We start from the raw sequence: 18,604 nt of genomic DNA on the forward strand, positions 1-18,604 counted from the left end.
AATCGGTTGGCTTTCTTCACTTCAGCACTTTCCTTTGTTGTTTATCGTGGCGTGCATAGCGGCCCTTTTGTTTTGTTATTTTGTGGCTGAATTAAACGGGGAAGACCGGGTTGACGCCCCAACATTTTCCTGTCGGAACCTGCAGTGCCTTGTTTGACCCCATGTTGAAAATCTGTACTACAAACTCCAAAGGGTAGAAGCAAGCCGAGGTACTATATCTTATAAAGTCATGTAATCCACCTGAGGAATCCCAAACATTATGGTGCCCTGAAATGGGGGGACCGTGTAGAATACTGTAAGTGTCGTGTGACTGAAATGCATGCAAATACCCATAAATAAAGTCTACAATGAGCATTTCAATCACGTCTGATTTGTGTGATTTTTTAAGTTTAAACTGTGGAGCTGAGGGGTAAATCAAAGAAAAATGTGTCTTTGTTCCAAACATGATGGAGGGCACTCAGGTTTTAGATAGATAGATAGATAGATAGATAGATAGATAGATACTTTATTAATCCCAATGGGAAATTCACAAATTCAAATTTTAGGTTGTATCCATGTTGTTGGTATGTAGAAGGAAAGCCCGTAAATAACGTTTCCACTGTTAGGAGAGCTTACATCCACTCTGTGGCCTTGCAGTACAGGTCCATGTCATATAGTATAACCGAGACACTTAGGAAAGATTAAAGTAAATTATTCTCATGCTTTGCACTGTACATTACATGTATACACGCAAACACAGGTGGCGCAGCGGAAGCGCCACTGCCTCGAAGTAAAGAGATCACCGGTTTGCTTCCCTGGTTCTCCCTGTGTGGTAGTACTTTGAGTAGTGAGAAAAGCACTACATAATTGTAATAATTATTATTATTATTATTATTAAACAAATTATCTGCCCCTGTAAGTCTATAACAGTAGCTAGCACTTCCTGCATTTCTCAAATGCCCAGTAATGCCAAATCATTGTTGTCCGCCACCTGCTGTTTCATGCAAAAAGCATACCTTTGTAGCGTTGCTCTCTGAATAATTCATAAACTTTCGCTGGTTTTGCTTGCCATCCATTATAATAAATAATGCCAGTGAAAGTTCTCAGCCAAGGTCAATAATAAAGCTTCTCCTCTGATCGGTTCAATTGGCATTGTCGCCACGCAGCAAAGCTAATGGAAGTGATGACTGCAAGTTGAAATGTACATTTGATCAGATCACCTGTTATAACACACACACACCTATCCACCCACCCACACACACACACACAATCAAAAATGTCTTCTAGGGTGTTGAGCTCTCACATTTCAAGGTTTTCTTATTGTTTTGTTAAAATTTCATGAGCAGCAAGCCAACTGTCATTGTGACTGGGATTCAAAAGAAAGCATAGCATTTGCCAGTGTCATTTTTGCTCAGTTTATTTTGCCAGTGTGTACATGTCAGGTGGCCCGGCATGTGACATCGCAGTGGGCATGTCATTTAATGTTAAGCCGTGTACCAGTAAGAAAATAGAGAAAAGACTCATTGGTGACAGAAAACTAATTTATCCAGCATATTCATTTCAAACATAGCATTGGATTGTCTGATCATTTTCACCTCTTTAGTGACCTGTTCCCCTGTTTGGTTGATGGTCTTCAGTCCTTTGGCGTAACGACCCTGTTATATTTAGAATTGATAATTCCATACACACCTTGAAGAATTTCTCTCACTTGCTAACAAAAAAGGAGAATCTTTTTTTTCACATGTTTAGAATTGATCTGACCAGTCATTAAACCCAATTTTGTAAAATTTCTAGGTGTTATGAATGTCATGTAAAGAAAACTGTACATTTTATACATTTTAACATTTTCCTCACTAGAAGTTCCCAATTAAAGAAGATATATTTGTCCAAATCTTATTGAAGAATTTCATCATGAAGAGTTATCAACATAAAAAATGAGTACATGTGTAATCCTAGCACCGAGAAACAAGGAAGTCAAATGAATTAACGGCAAAAATGTTGATTGGTTACACATCAAACTGGTTAAATGCGTCCAAAAATGGCGAACAGTTACACAGCAAATTGGTTAAATCCATATCAATAGACTATGCTGAAACAGGTGGTGGTGATGTTGTGGAAGATGAAGACAACAACTTCAAATATCACGAAGAATATCTACAACCGTTAACACCGTCTGGTCATCCAACGCACAAATTACTGTAGAAAGAAGGATGTATCCAAGAAAGGTAATGTAGTACATCTTCCGCGGATAACATTAGACAACAAAGGAGATCTTGATATGCCATTTGTATTAAAACGTTTACAGTTTCCCGTTAGAATAGCTTTTGCAAATACATTTAATACATCTCAGAGCCCAAAATTCGAAAAAGTCATTTTATTTAATAGAAAGAAAGAAATGAAATTCAAGCATGTGCAGTTATGTGTTGCGTCGTCACGATGAAAGTCCAAACACAGAATCGAAATTCAATGTGATATTGACGAAAATTTAATTCAAAAAACTGTTTTTACTTAAATTTTACAGTAAAAGTGTAAGTTTAAAATGTTTTTTGCGTGTTAATTTCTAAGCCAAACAGAACAAAATCGTCTCACACAATGTATAACTATAACGCAACATGAAACGTAATTTACATTCAAATTATTACGTTTTAATATTTTTTAAAATGGTTAATTACTCACTGTAATGTACAATAGTTAGCAAATTGTACATCTGCATCCCCATATGTGAGCGGCAGAACCGCAAACAGCCTAGCGTGTAGCGCAAGCACGGGGGTTGGCGAGCAAAGCGAGCAGGGGGCAAAGCCCGCTGGTTTACTAGATTGATTATGATTTATAAAGTTAAATTGTATAGAAATATACATACATCAGGTTTTATGTGCATTGTAGAATATTCTTAAAATTGATTTTGCATATATTCAAAGAGAATCATAAGCATATATGAAAATACAGTCATATAAAAAAAGTTTGGGAACCCCTCTCAGCCTGCATAATAATTTCCTCTCCTTTCAACAAAAAAGATAACAGTGGTATGTCTTTCATTTTCTGAACATCTGAGTACGTCGGTGTTTTCCGCACAAAGATTTTTAGTGACGCAGTATTTAGTTGTATGAAATTAAATCAAATGTGAAAAACTGGCTGTGCACATATGTGGGTCCCCTTGTCATTGTGCTGATTTGAATGCCTGTCACTGCTCAATGCTGATTACTTGTAACACCAAATTGGTTGGATGAGCTCATTAAGCCTTGAACTTCATAGACAGGTGTGTCCGATCATGAGATATAAAGGTATTTAAGGTGGTCAATTGCAAGTTGTGCTTCCCTTTGACTCATCTCTGAAGAGTGACAGACAGCATGGGATCCTCAAAGCAACTCTCAAAAGATCTGAAAACAAAGATTGTTGAGTCTCCTGGTTTAGGGGAAGGCTACAAAAAGATCTCTCAGAGGTTTAAACTGTCAGTTTCAACTGTAAGGAATGGAATCAGGAAATGGAAGGCCACAGGCACAGTTGCTGTTAAACCCAGCAGGTCTGGCAGGCCAAGAAAAATACAGGAGCGGCATATGTGCAGGATTGTGAGAATGGTGACAGACAACCCATAGGTCACCTCCAAAGACCTGCAAGAACATCTTGCTGCAGATCGTGTATCTGCACATCGTTCTACAATTCAGTGCAATTTGCACAAAGAACATCTGTATGGCAGGGTGATGAGAAAGAAGCCCTTTCTGCACTCACGTCACAAACGGAGTCGCTTGTTGTATGCCAGTGCTCATTTAGACAAGCCAGATTCATTTTGGAACAAAGTGCTTTGGACTGATGAGACAAAAATTGAGTTATTTGGTCACAACAAAAAGTGCTTTGCATGGCAGAAGAAGAACACCGCATTCCAAGAAAAACACCTGCTACCTACTGTCAAATTTGGTGGAGATCCCATCATGCTGTGGGGCTGTGTGGCTAGTTCAGGGACTGGGGCCCTTGTTAAAGTCGAAGGTCAGATGAATTCAACCCAATATCAAGAAACTCTTCAGGATAATGTTGAAGCATCAGTCACAAAGTTGAAGTTACGCAGGTGTTGGATATTCCAACAAGACAATGACCCAAAACACTGTTGGAAATCTACAAAGGCATTCATGCAGAGGGAGAAGTACAATGTTCTGGAATGGCCGTCACTGTCCTCTGACTTGAATATCATCGAAAATCTATGGGATGATTTGAAGCAGGCTGTTCGTCAAATTGAACTGAACTGGAGAGATTTTGTATGAAGAATGGTCAAAAATAACTCCATCCAGAATCCAAACACTTATCAAAGACTATAGGAGGACAGCGTCTAGAGGCTGTTAGATTTGCAAAAGGAGGCTCAACTAAGTATTGATGTTATACCTCTGTTGGGTGCCCAAATTTATGCCCCTGTCTAATTTTGTTATGATGCATATTGCATATTTTCTGTTAATCCAATAAATTTAATGTCACTGCTGAAATACTACTGTTTCCATAAGGCATGTCATATATTAAAAGGAAGTTGCTACTTTGAAAGCTCAGCCAATGAGAAACAAAAATCCAAAGAATTAAGAGGGGTTCCCAAACTTTTTCATATGACTGTAAGTATTACATCCTAATGCACGCTAGTACATTAAGGGTTAAACCATAAAAAGCCCTTGCCTGCCTATTTTATTATTTTTCTCTTTTCAGCTGCAAACCACCAATATCTTTAGTCAAGGACACCGTGTGCTTTGAGGGGGTTAAGCAGACCATTGTTTTAGAAATGCAGCTGATTAAAACTTCAACCTTGAGAGATGCTTGGACGTCCAGGTAAGTTTCATTTGAACAGCACAGTGTCTCATATATGGGTCCTTCCTGGTTTCGACCTTGAGATGTGTTCTTGATCAATGAATTAGTTTCGGACACCTGCATAGGGTATGAAGTAATGATGGCAATTTCGGTCAAGTGATGGACATTAGGTAATGGTGGGAAGAACCAAAAGGAGGAGAGTATTTTGTACAAGTGATAAGAATTGTAATAAACGTAAGCTCGCTGAATTTGCTAATTGCTCATCTCACTTGATTTGAGTCTGTGTATGCATCATGCAATAAAACTTGATCCTGCTATCTTTTTGAAATTCCATGTGCCTTATTTTAGCAGCGTGTTTCTGCCACAACAGCATATATTTTCACACTCAAAGTTTTATAAATGAGGCCCCAGGTAAGATTTTGGCCCGTTCCCTTGCTTGTTTTGGAGGTCTCAGGAGGAAGGTTCATTCACAACACTGATATGCTATCATAATGTAAAAGAAGCACACTTCTGGTCAGTATTTAAATTACCTGGTCACGTGATCATGTCCATCCATCCATTTTCAAGCCCTGCTCAATTTAATTGTCATGGGGCAGAACCTTTTATAGCTATTAGGCGATGTGATGGAATACAATACATTCAACCTGACATATTCAAGTTAATTCAATTATTCATTTATTTTTTCACATATCCTTTCACTTACTTTGGTAATGTTTTCAGATGATTTTCCCTCAGTTCCAGGATGCGTAATTTGGTGAGTCTAAAAAAAAGAGATTGACAAAGTTACATGAATCATACTTGCAATTAAAATAAATATTTAAACATTTGCCAAATGTAAAACCTTTTCTGTTCTGTATAGTGCTGCCTAACAGACAGTCGTTTTGGATTTTTGATTTCTGTTTCAATATACTGTGACCGGAAGAGTCCCATGAGGTAGGACAATCTTTTATTATGGAGCAATGCTGACTGGTAAGCCCGAGTAACAATGTTGTTACTTGTGCTGTTTAAAGTTGGAAAAACACGGGTTTAAAATACATTCTCGGGCAACAATATGTTTAAAGCAGCAGCCCACTTTAAAGGTTCAAACCTGTACTTGTGCTAACATTGCGTTAATTGTGCCACAGAATTAGAGACAATAAAAATGAGTCTGCTAAAAAATACAAAATACAGAGGTAGTTCTCACTAATATAGAACATCATCGAAAAGATTATATTCATTTCAGTATTCAATTCAAAAAGTGGTCCTGCGGTGGTTGGCACCTCGGCCCAGGATTTGGTTCCTAGCCCTTGTGCCCTGAGTTGGGCTGGGATTGGCATCAAGCAGACCCCCGTTAACCCTGTGTTTGGATTACCTCGGGCTGGTAGATGGATGGATGGATGGACTTCAATAAGTGATGCTCATATATTATATAGAATCGATTACACAAAAGTGATATATTTCAAGCATTTATTTCTTTTCAATTTTGCTGATTATGGCCTACAGGTAATGAAAACCTCAAAATTCAGTATCTCAGAAAATTAGGAATATTACATAAGAGACGATATAAAAATGATTTTAATACAGAAATGTTGGCCTACTGAACAGCATGTCCATGTATGCACTCAATACTTGGTTGAGGCTTCTTTTGGTATGAATTACTGCATCAATGTGGTGCTGGCATGGAGGCGATCAGCCTGTGGCACTGCTGAGGTGTCATGGAAGCCCAAGATGCTTTGATCGCTGCCTTCAGCTCGTCTACATTGTTGGCTCTGATGTCTCTCATCTTCCTCTTGATCAGATTCTCTATGGGGTTTAGGTCAGGTGAGTTTGCTGGCCAAACAAGCACAGTGATACCATGGTCATTAAAACAGATACTGGTACTTTTGGCAGTGTGGGCAGGTGCCAAGTCCTGCTGGAAAATGAAATCAGCATCTCCATAAAGCTTGTCAGCAATGTGAAGCATGAAGTGCTCTACATTTTCCTGGTAGACAGCTGTGCTGACTTTGGACTTGATAAATAAAACAAAGTGGACCAACACCAGCAGATGACATGCTCCCCAAATCATCACTGACTGTGGAAAACTTCACACTGGACCTCGAGCAACTTGGATTCTGTGCTTCTTTACTTTTCCTCCAGACTCTGGGACCTTGATTTCCAAATGAAATGCAAATTGACTTTCATCTGAAAAGAGGAGCAATCAGTCCGGTACGTTTTCTCTTTAGCCCAGGTAAGACGCTTCTGACGTTGTCTCTGGTTCAGGAGCGCTTTGACACAAGGAGATGCTGTTACAGTTGCAGTGGCGGCTCAGCGTATAGGCACTGTGGAACTGCAGCACCCCCCTAGTTCCACTTGATATTATCGATAACATTTAATATACATGAGTCCTTTTTTTCTTTAATTCTTTCTTTATACCTTGTACAATATATAATCCTTTAAGCTTAATGTCAGTAGCCATCTCCCAGTTTATGAAAAAGATACAAAAATCTTTGTATGGAAACTGTACACTTCACAGTTCCAGCGGCGTGGTGTTTTGGCTGTTGTGCGCATCGCGCATATAGGAAGCTGCACGCGAGGCTGCGAGGGAGAGAGAGCACTGTCGCTTCCGCCTGAGTGCCTAACCCTGGCGTGACTGGCGGAAGGTGGTTGTTTTTTTTTTTTTAACTCCGCGTGTGTTGTGCTTAAAAACCGTGTACCAAATTCTTAAATGTGATAAAGCCTACGGTTTTCAAACTGTGGTACGCGTACCACTGGTGGTACTTCAAGTCATGCCAAGTGGTACTCGTGTGGTCCTTTATTTTCCACGAATCGATGTTGCTAGAATGCAAATATCTTGGCATATAATCTATATAGTATAAGTATACTACTGTAAATGCATGGAGGACTCCAAGCCGGCTTTTATTAGCGCGGGCACCCATTTCCTTCATTAGTTTTAATATCACTTTAACGTCATAATTATAGTCATTATAGTGATTATAGTGACTTTTTCTTCAAAACAACACGGGCGTAAATTAACGATTCATTGACAGTGATACTTCAGTTTTCTGGTCCTCGCGGAGTGGTACTTGTTCAAAAAAGTTTGAAAACCGTGGTGATTAAGTGTAGAATTAGATTATTATCCTGCCTTCCAGCTATTCTATTTGATTCATTCTCTTTTTTCGGTTTCTGAATATAATTTTCTTTTTATACATGTTTGTTTCCTTTTACACAATTTTAAAACAAAGGCTAAAAATTTTCTGGAGCAGCACCCCCACTAATTTTAGCTACGAGCCGCCACTGGACAGTTGTAGCCCATGTCTGTGTGTGGTGGCTCTTGAAGCACCGACTCCAACCGCAGTCCACTCCTTGGGAATCTCCCCCAAATTTTGGAATGGGCTGTGCTTCACAATCCTCTCAAGGCTGCAGTTATCCGTGTTGCTTGTGCACCTTTTTCTGCTGTCACATTTTTTCCTTCCACTCAGCTTTCCATTAATATGCTTGAATGCAGCACTCTGTGAACAGCCAGCTTCTTTAGAAATGAGCTTTTGTGGGTTCCCCTCCTTCTGGAGGGAGGGTGTCCATGACGGTCTTCAGGACAACTGTCAAGTCAGCAGTCTTCCCCATGATTGTGTGGCCTTCTGAACCAGACTGAGTGATCATTTAACTCTTTGAGGGCTGAATATTTTTTCCAAAAAGCACACAATGCACTAGTTTCACACATAAATCAACATAAAACGTCTGTTGCTACGTGCTGTGGCTGTTGTTGACGCCTGTTCAGCATTTCTGGCAGCAGTGGCTGCGCAGGGGCAGCTTGATGGACAACAGGAATGCACGGCGGGCCGGCTACCTCTCTGCCTTCGCACAGCAGGTGGGCGATGGTGGCAGTCGTAGTGTGCCGCAATATGGTTTGTACCTCTTTGTCATCATAAGTGGTGGCCCTCCTATACAAACGCTGCTGTAAGCATATCAGCTACACAAACATGTTCAGCACCACGTTCAGCTGGGGACCAATAGGCTGATGTTGGTACAGTCACTTTCATTTTTGATATCCATCTCCAGATCACTTGCATCAAACTCAGTGTTCAAAAAGTTAGAGTCTGATTCAGTGATAATACAGAAAACGTCCATGGAGTATTTTGCTTTGAACATTTGTTTTAGTCTCGCCAGATGCTGATGTCATTTTAAAGGCTGTTTGCTCTTCACTTCTCATGCATACGCAGGGAATCGAGGTCAAATCAACAAAGCTACGTAATCTTTCCTTCAAGCAAAGAGATTCAAACTAAAGTAAGGACGAGTTTTGTATCAGTTTACAGCCGATTACCATCCTTTACCCCTGAATTTTGACAAAAGTCAACATCAGCCTTGAAAGAGTTAAAGACTCAGGACCCCTTTGCAGGTGTTTTGCGTTAATTAGCTGAGTGGAGTGGGACACCAGGAGTCTACAATATTGAACTTTTTCACAATATTCTAATTATCTGAGATGCTGAATTTTGGGTTTTCATTAGCTATAAGTTATAATTAGCAAAATGAAAAGAAATAAACACTTGAAATATATCACTCTCTCTGTAATCTACTCTCTATATTGTCACGCTTGGGTCACAGATTTGCACAGAAACACAGGAGGTTGTAGAGACAGGAATGTTATTCAAACACTGCAAACAAACATTTGTCTCTTTTTCAAAAATTTAAACTGTGCTCCATGACAAACAGAGATGACAGTTCAGTCTCACAATTAAAAGAATGCAAACATATCTTCCTCTTCAAAGGAGTGTGCGTCAGGAGCAGAGAATGTCAGAGAGAGAGAGAAAAGCAAACAATCAAATCCAAAAACTGTAAGGTGCTATTCAGGCTTTTAAGTATGTGAATGCGAGTTGCGCGATAGATCAGCCGCAAGTAAGCCCAGCAAGCAAGGGAGCAATGTGAAGGTAGTCTTTCAGCGTTTTTTAGAGGAGTGTCTATATCCTGTAGGGGTGCGATCAGCCCCCCTGCTCACAATATATAAAATCCCAAGACTAAAAGTGCAGTGATTTTCTGCAACGATTTTATGTGACGTTTTTTGTCACATAAAATCGGGCTTATTTTAAAACCTACATATATATGTTTGGTATCATTCTTTTCAGAATTTATCGAACTTTAATGTGATGATGTTGTTAGATTTTCAGATTCTTATTCCATTTATAAATTAAAACTAAAAAATATCAAGAACTTGCGTCCCGCGAGATGAGACTTTGAGCCAAAAGATTTAACCACGCCCCGGGGCCGGAAATAAAAGACAAAGAGTAGGACAGCTGCTGTACAGGCATTTAAATGTTGCAGATGCAGATCATGTGGCACAGCAGCAGCAGCAGCAAGCCAGCAGCTGATCGAGCAAAGAGGAGGTAAAAAAAACTGTATTTATTTTCCATTGTATCACCGTTTAAGAGGGGGTTTCGGTGGAGCGATCACATCTTCCTTGGGTTGTGTTCAGCCCCCCTCTTCACAACGTGAGTGGCAGATTGGTGCAGGGGGGCTTGTCCCCCTAGTGAATGTATATAATATATGAGTTTTACTTTTTGAATTGAATTACTGAAATAAATTAACTTTTCAATTATATTCTAATTTATTGAGATGCACCTGTATTGTATTAATTTGACCTACATCTGTTTCGGCCTATTTTGGCATTTTAGTAATTTTGCAACCCGAAATAAACACCACTTTTCCACACTCCCTACACCTTCGATGTGCACTAAAGTACATGGGAAAAACATACTTTAATGTGATGGAGCCCACCATCCCCACTTCCAAGCTTTATTAAGACATTAAGGGGGATTTGTCTTTGCCTCAATTGCGACTTCACAGAGCATCTTGTCTTCACAGGGGACAAGTTACTTTGACAAAATTGATTGGCGTGCCACACCAGGGAGGATGGAGTTAGATTGGGTGGTGGGGATGGGGGTGGGAGTTTGGAGTTATCCATTATTTGCTTCATAACCATTTTGAACCAAGCTGGTATTGATGATGAAGTCAAAATTTTAGTACTGATCCAACACTACTGCCTAGTGGTGGATTATTTTATCAAACAGCTCAGAGTCCACAAAATCAGAATACAGGTCAGGTCAGGTCGGAAAGCATGCACTGGTACAACTTGTTGGTGCACCCACCACACAACAAAACAGCTCAGGGTCCAGGGCAGACCATTCCCACCTTCCAGAAATGACCCTCTATCTGCTGCAGCCAAGGTGTTACATGGGAGCCCCCTTGCCCTGATCTAGCCACTCAGGTCATCAACAGTGAGGTTCTGTGAGCCAGACCACGCTCAGGGAATTGCACCACATGGTCGTAGTGCTGTAACTGACGCTCCCTCACAATGCAGGTAATGTGCCTCATTCGGGACTCTGTGAGCAACCACTCATTTGACACAAAGTCAAACCAGCGGTACCCAAGGATTCTCCAAAGAGACACAGTACTGAAGAAGTCCAGTCTTTGCCTCAGGTAAGGATACATTTTGTCAAAATAGCAAGAAAAGATAACCTTCAGCTGAGTCCATTTTCTCCAGATGTTTTGCTCAGTCCTGGGTTATGGGGGCCACAATCTAGACAAGTCAGGGTTGAGAGAAAGTGGAGCAACAACAACAACAACAACATTTATTTATATAGCACATTCTCATACAGAAAAGTAGCTCAAAGTGCTTTAAATAATGAAGAAAAGAAAAATAAAAGACAAAGTAAGAAATTAAAATAAGACAATATTAGTTAACACAGAATAAGAGTAAGGTCCGATGGCCAGGGAGGACAGAAAAAACAAACAAACTCCAGACGGCTGGGGAAAAAAATAAAATCTGCAGGGGTTCCAGGCCACGAGACCGCCCAGTCCCCTCTGGGCATTCTACCTAACATAAATGAAATAGTCCTCTTTGTATTTAGGGTTCTCATGGAGCAAAGCAAACTACAGTGATATCCTTAATGAAAACCTACTCCAGAGTGCCCTGGACCTCAGACTAGGGCAAAAGGTTCACCTTCCAACAGGACAGTGACCCTAAGCACACAGGTAAGACAGCACAAGAATGGCATAGGGACACCTTTATGAATGTCACTGTATTCCCTGCTCAGAGCCCAGACTTGAACCCAGCTGAACTGAAAGTAGCTGTCCATTGACGATTCCCATCCAACTAAACAGAGCTTGAGATGATCTACAAAGCAGAATGGAAGATAATCCCTAAATCCAGGTGAATGAAATCCATAAAGACTCCATGCTGAAATCACTGAGTTAACGGTGGGTGCCTTTCCTAATCAGGTCCACCAAATAAATTAACCACAGGTGGACAGGTCCTTAACAGAGAAGGGTATTGAGTTTGTCATTAGAAGGTGAGATTTTGGGAAAGGCTCAGCTTTGTAAAAAGTTTATTGTAGCCAGTCATGATGGACGAGAAAGAGAATCGGGGAGTGTGTTCAGAGGAAGTCCTATGTATCCATGAGGGGATTGGTTCCAGGAACTGCCCTGGATATACCAACATTCTCAAGGATGCTCAAGTCCCTTATTACAAATTTTAATCACTTATAACACAATACAAATGCTATGTCAAAAGTCGTTATACTGCATTGTTTAGTATAATGAGCAAGACAGCACATCACATTTTAAAAGTTCTAAGATTTTTATTTTCTCTTCACCACTGAGGGGACTGCTTTGACCACTTAATTGCTTTTTAGGAGCCATTTTTTTCACAGAAACCAGCACACAATGTGACACCATAGGCCTCACAGCGCCTCAGTGTCAAGTTTGCAGACTGAACGGCTTTTCCTTAAAGAAACGCCTGCGATAGCATTTGCCACTGTGCACCGCATGCGTCCCTGTCAAAAATAATGGTTTCGTCGGTAGCATTCAAAAGCCGAAGTAGAATAGGTGTGCAAGAAAGAGCTTTCCTTTAATAAAGCAGAATGGGTTCAACTGAATTACAGAGTAGAGCAAGGGTGCTTCATGTGAGCAGAGCTAGCCAACTGGGGAGCAGTGTGGTGGCGCAACAATTGTACTATGGTGGACGGCAACATCAAGACATCCGTACAGATTCCTTCACACACATAGATAGATAGAGATAGATAGATATAGATAGATAGATAGATAGATAGATAGATAGATAGATAGATAGATAGATAGATAGATAGATAGATAGATAGATAGATAGATAGTAGATAGATAGATAGATAGATAGATAGATAGATTTTTTTTTTGTCCCCAGGGGGAAATTAGGCTTTTTACAGAAGCTCTTTAAAGATACAAAGGAGAGGATTCAATCAAACCTGAGTGCCATTATGAACAATGCTACACATCCTCTCTCTGACACAGTAACACTGAGGACTGTCAGCTAACAAAGTTTTCAGCAGAGGTTTCAGGATTTTTTTTTTGTTTGTTTAATATTTTCAATCCATGGTTGGTTGAATCTGCGTATATATAGAATCCACAAAATATGAAGGGCTGACTGTATTTTGGGCTTGTGCTCTGCTTTCTTTAAATAGCTATTTCACTTTTTATGCTTTCCATATACACTCGTCCACATCATTAATTTGCTTAACAAATTTTTTTTTTTTTAAATGATGGTCTTCTGTGTTGAGCATTTTGTTCCAGGTGAGGGTGGCAAGTTAGGTGTCCTGTCACAAGAGGCAAATTCATGCATATGAATGTTTGGGATAAATAACAAGATATACAGACTTGAAAATCACATTACTGCACCACACTCTAGGGTTTCTGCAATAAATCAATTTTCCCATGTAATTCTACCGTGAGAACTATAAACTCAGTGATTTTAGTCCAATTTGTATTGCAGTTTAATGTTGAAAAGCATCCCCTATTACTGAAATGATCTTGGCATTTATTTCACCCATTTCATAAAAATTGTCTATCACACAATGGAGGTCATGACATCCATTCTGACTCTCCGATGACCTTATTACTCTTCAAAGAGAAAATGAGGTGTAGCAACTGATCTCAAAGTTGACAATCACTCTTAGCAGGCAATAAAAGGCAAATGAATCATTCTTTAGAAGATCAGGATTGGCATGCATTTCTTTTGAATCGCCGGCTAATAGACTATCCTGGGTAATTCACCTCATTAACTAGCATTGTGATGTTCTGTCGTTCTCTTCAGCCTGCACAGTCTCTCATACTTAAAAACAATTGGGGATAGGCTGGGGGAACAAAAAACATTTGTCTAAGTTATTTCAGGTCATGGTGCTTTATTTTTTTTTACTGCCACTTTCTGGAAATTGACTTTGTGTGCAAGTTTCTCATTCCTTATAGTCATAAAGTGGCAAAACAAATATTTTATGTGATGAAGCTGGTATATACAGTCAAAAATCTTTAGTGTTAAATTAACACTGAAAGTGTATAACTTGAGCCCAATATTCTGTAAACTTTAGTTTAGGTATGCAAACAAACACATCTATTACTCATTTACTATTATATAACAAGACCCTTAACAAACACTTCTTTGGGTCTTCATAACACTTACAAAGCATCAGTTAAGTGTTTATTTATCTCTGCAATGTGACCTGCTAACAAAATGTCACTTTGGAGTGGTCTGAGGTGCCTTAACCCTATTAACCGCCAACTCCCTAAATATTTCCCCACGCCCAGGCGAAATCTGAACAATTTTCGATTCTTTTTTTACTTTTTTTTACATTTATTACATTTATTCAAGCAGTATAGACCACTAAATGTTGTGCAAGTTGCCAGTGCTATACACGAAATCTATAAATGTAACCTGAATTCTCAGCTAAGCAAAACATCTTGATACCAAACCGCTGCACTTTTCCAATTGGGTAGATACTGTCAAAAACTGTAAGCGGCCCTTCCACGACAATAAACTTTCATCAACTGCAACTGACCGGTCCCTGGATGTAGGGCAACTGAATGCTTCAAATAAATGATCAATCAAAGGACGTAGCTTGAACAAGCGGTCGCGGTTTGGATCTTTCTTATCTGGCTCGTTCTGTTGTCATTCAAATGAAAGATTTTCAGCAGCAAAGAGAATCGGTTTACGTGTCATGACAGCTGCAAAAATAGGTGTTGCATACATAGGATCTGTAGACCAGTACATCTCAATATCTGGTTTTCTGATTATTCCATCAACTTCAAAATCCCAATGAATTTTTTCATTTCGTTTTCAACAGTGTCAAAACCAAGCGCGAACACGGGAATGTGGAGGTAAATTGAGGATTTTTCTCAATAAACTGTGACAGCATACAGATTTGTTCTGATGAACAAAATGTCTGACAAAAATCAGGTGACACAAACAGCTCAAAAAAACTGCTCAGCAGTGTAATTGTTTACATCAACAGTAAAGCCACACGTTCCCCTCAAACGAATGCAGAAAAGGTAGTTCACCACGGGCAGCAGCCCAGCTGAGATGCTGGGGATACACCCCACTCAGCGCCGTCATCCGAAGCGTCTTCATTCACAGTATCATGCCAGCGCACGTTGCTGCTCATCACTTTCACCTAAAATCTTCTTCAGAACTGCTACAATCATGATCAGAACTGTCCAAATCGCCTGCAAAGCCTCACTTGAAGTCAGTTTACGTTTCGCCATATTCACAGCTGTTACATGCGAATCACGTCACATGACCGGCCAAAACAACCACAGACTTCTCGAAATACAACGTAGTAATAATACCCACGCCAAACCGTCAGTTATACTACTTGCCAGGCATTCATATAACCACAGGCAAATGTGCCGGATAATTCCGGCAGTATGGCGTTAGCAATAAAACAACGGTGCCGGATATATCCGGCAGAGGGCGGTTAAGGGGTTAACAGGGACACATCTCTTGTGATTTTCCAACATCTGTCTGTCTGCTTTTCATGAGAGAACTACTTAACAGAGTTAGATTGTGTTTTTTTCTATAATTTGCTCAAACATTCCAGTTGATTTTGTGACTTCTCTCATCGCGCTAAGTATCATAGTTCACTTGCAGGAGCGATTTATTCGTGCTAATCCGAGACAGAGGCTGCGGCCCGAGGGAAGGGGGAAGCGTGACGTCAGGAGTGGGGAGTCGGGCAGGACCCTCCTCACTCATTTGCCAGCTTCGTTCAAATCTCTCTACCTCTGGCCACATTTTGGAGTGAACCTTGCCTTCTCTTAGCTAGCCGTACCTGTTTGTTTATTGACTTTTAAAGTTTGTTCAGTTTCAATTCTACGCGGGTGAAGCCGTGGGGGATAGCTAGTATTTAGTATAAGATCTGCGAGTCCTTCATATTCACAAGTGATTTTACCATCATGCTACACAACATAGTGATGAATACCCAGTCTACTGATGTTTTGTAGGTGTTAAGGTCTTGTTAAAGAAGAGTCAGTGAGTAACAGAAGTGTTACCCAATGTACAGGGTGAGCCAAAAAGAAGTACCACATTTCAAACGTTTATTCTATAAAAACTCTACAAGATAAAATAAATTTCATTACGATGCAAGAAAGGATAAACAAAATACTTTTCTTTCACTGTGTTTTAAAAATGACATCTTCAAGGCGGTGGTCATCATTAGCGATACACTCTTCAAGACAATTTCTGAACGACTCATTCGGCCATTTTGAGGGTAATAGCAGCGATTTCATGGCAAATAGTGTCCTTGAGGCAGACGAGAACTGTACAGAATTTATATCCAAACAAATCTGTTTCTTCTTAGAGACAAATACATCCTCAGAGATCTCTGCAGGAATACTTTGGGAAACTCTAAAAACCTTCTTAAGAGGACAGATTATTTCATATCTTTCCCACAGAAATAAATTAGAAACCAAGAAGGTATCAGAGCTAACCAGCGAAATCACTAGAATAGATCAAGAACATTCCAGGTGTCCAAGTGAGGCTCTTCAAAGGAAAAGGCAGGCTCTGCATTCAGAGTTCAACCTGAACAACTCATTTTTAAATCAAGACATCATTACTATGAACATGGAGAGAAAGGTAATAAGCTCTTAGCTCAACAAATCCACAAGCAAGAAGTTCACAATGCAATCCCAGTAATCACCAACACGAACGGAGACAAAATCATTGACCATAAAAATATAATGCACACATTTAGAGACTACTATAAATCCTTATATTCTACTGAGTTTGAAGAAGAAACACACAATCTAATGCATTTCTGGATACATTACAAATACCACAAATAGATACTTTTATTGCAGAGGAACTGGATAAACCTCTGGCACTATCAGAAATACTAGATGCTATAAAGTCAGTTTAGAGCGGGAAAGCAGCAGGCCCTGATGGCTACCCTACAGAATTTTATAAGAAATTCTCCACTCAGCTAGCTCCCCTCTTATTAGCAACATTTACAGAATCTAGAGACAATCAAATTCTACCTCAAACTTTTCGCCAAGTATTAATCACCGTCTTCCCTAAACAAAATAAGATGGAGAATCTTTTATCTGTGGCACCTTTGCATGAGAACCACCTTTTTCAACCCTATGCAAACATATGCAGTTTTTAATATCTGGAAAACATTTGGGATTAAATTGCTTAGAGATCTTTATATAGACAACATCTTTGCATCCTATGAACAAACATTCCAAATGTAACTTTCCAGCAACACATTTTCTTTCACTATCTTCAAATTAGAAACTTTGTTAAACAGAACCTGCCCGATTTTCCCCATCTCGCACCCTCCTCTATGCTGGAAAAAATATTGCTCAGTTTCGAGGACTCAGACAACATTTCTGCAATATATAAAATTATTTTACAGTACGCCCTTTTCAAAGATCCAAGAGGACAGTGGGAAAAGGGTCTCTCACACAACATATCAGAAAAGGAGTGGAAGGTAGAAATGCAGAGAATTCAGTCAAGCTCCATATGCGCAAACATACAATTATTCAGCTCAAAATTATATATCAAGCGCATCTGTCTTGCTTAAAACTGTCCAAAATGTTTCCAGGGCAAGATCCAACCTGCAAACGTTGCAATCAAGTCCCAGCCTCACTGGGTCACATGTTTTGGGCCTGCACCAAATTAACATCACTCTTGAGAAAACTTTTTAAATGCCTTTCAGACAGCCTTGGTGTCTCAATCCCTCCTAACCCACTAACAGCTGTGTTTGGTGTTCTTCCAGATGGGCTTAAAGTGGAGAAAGACAAACAAACTGTGATCGTCTTCACTACACTATTGGCACGCAGACTTATTTTGCTAAACTGGAAAAAATCCTAACTCTCTTCTTTCAAGTCAGTGGGTAACTGATGTTTTATACTATTTGAAATTGGAAAAAATCAAATTCTCACTTAAAGGATCTATACAGAACTTTTTCAAAACCTGGCAGGATCTAATCAATAATATTTTAGAATAAGCTCTTAAAGCACTGAGGAAGTAATTCTCTTCCCATTTCTTTTTCTTCTCCATGTATCATTATCTGCCTATTAAACTCATCAATTTATGTATTTTTACAAGCTTTAAGTTTTACTCCGTTTGCCATGCTCTCTTTCTCAGGGGTGGGGGTTGATTTGTTTTCTGTCCTATTTTTTGTAAATTAATGATCTATTTGTATGGAATGATGACAATAAAATCAATAAAATTATTAAAAAAAAAGTGAATCCTCATTTGATGAATCTTGACTTCTGCTGAGGCGTACAGATAGTAGGGTCAGCATTTGGTGCTGACAGCAAGAATATCCATGCACCCAACCTGCCTTGTGTCTACATACCAGGGTGGCAGTGGTGGTATAATGCTGACGGGAATGTTTTCTTTGAGCCTGTTAACACTAGAATTACCAGAGCCTACGAAAAAACTCGTAAATCCGTCCCACCTTAAATCGCATCTTAAATCCGTTTGCACCTCTCCGCCAGAATCTTTTGTCATCTAAATGTGCTGATAAACAAAAGCTACTAGCAGCCAGCTATTCCATCCCCCCACCGACTTAGAACAAACTTCTCCTAGCTC

The 18,604-nt window shown here is 39.7% G+C and overlaps 1 protein-coding gene across 4 annotated transcripts in view; it reads right to left on the bottom strand.

Annotated features, from left to right (window-relative positions):
* lrrc7 (leucine rich repeat containing 7) overlaps positions 1 to 18,604 on the bottom strand; it is a 542,484-nt gene that overhangs the window by 203,959 nt on the left and 319,921 nt on the right. For all 4 annotated transcript variants that reach the window (XM_051932508.1, XM_051932506.1, XM_051932505.1 and 1 more), the window contains exon 7: positions 5,462 to 5,518. In XM_051932508.1, the coding sequence (XP_051788468.1) occupies positions 5,462 to 5,518 (57 nt within the window). The remainder of the gene's footprint in view (positions 1 to 5,461; positions 5,519 to 18,604) is intronic.

This window comes from Erpetoichthys calabaricus, chromosome 10 (genome assembly GCF_900747795.2).
Source record: "Erpetoichthys calabaricus chromosome 10, fErpCal1.3, whole genome shotgun sequence".
NCBI lineage: Eukaryota > Metazoa > Chordata > Cladistia > Polypteriformes > Polypteridae > Erpetoichthys > Erpetoichthys calabaricus.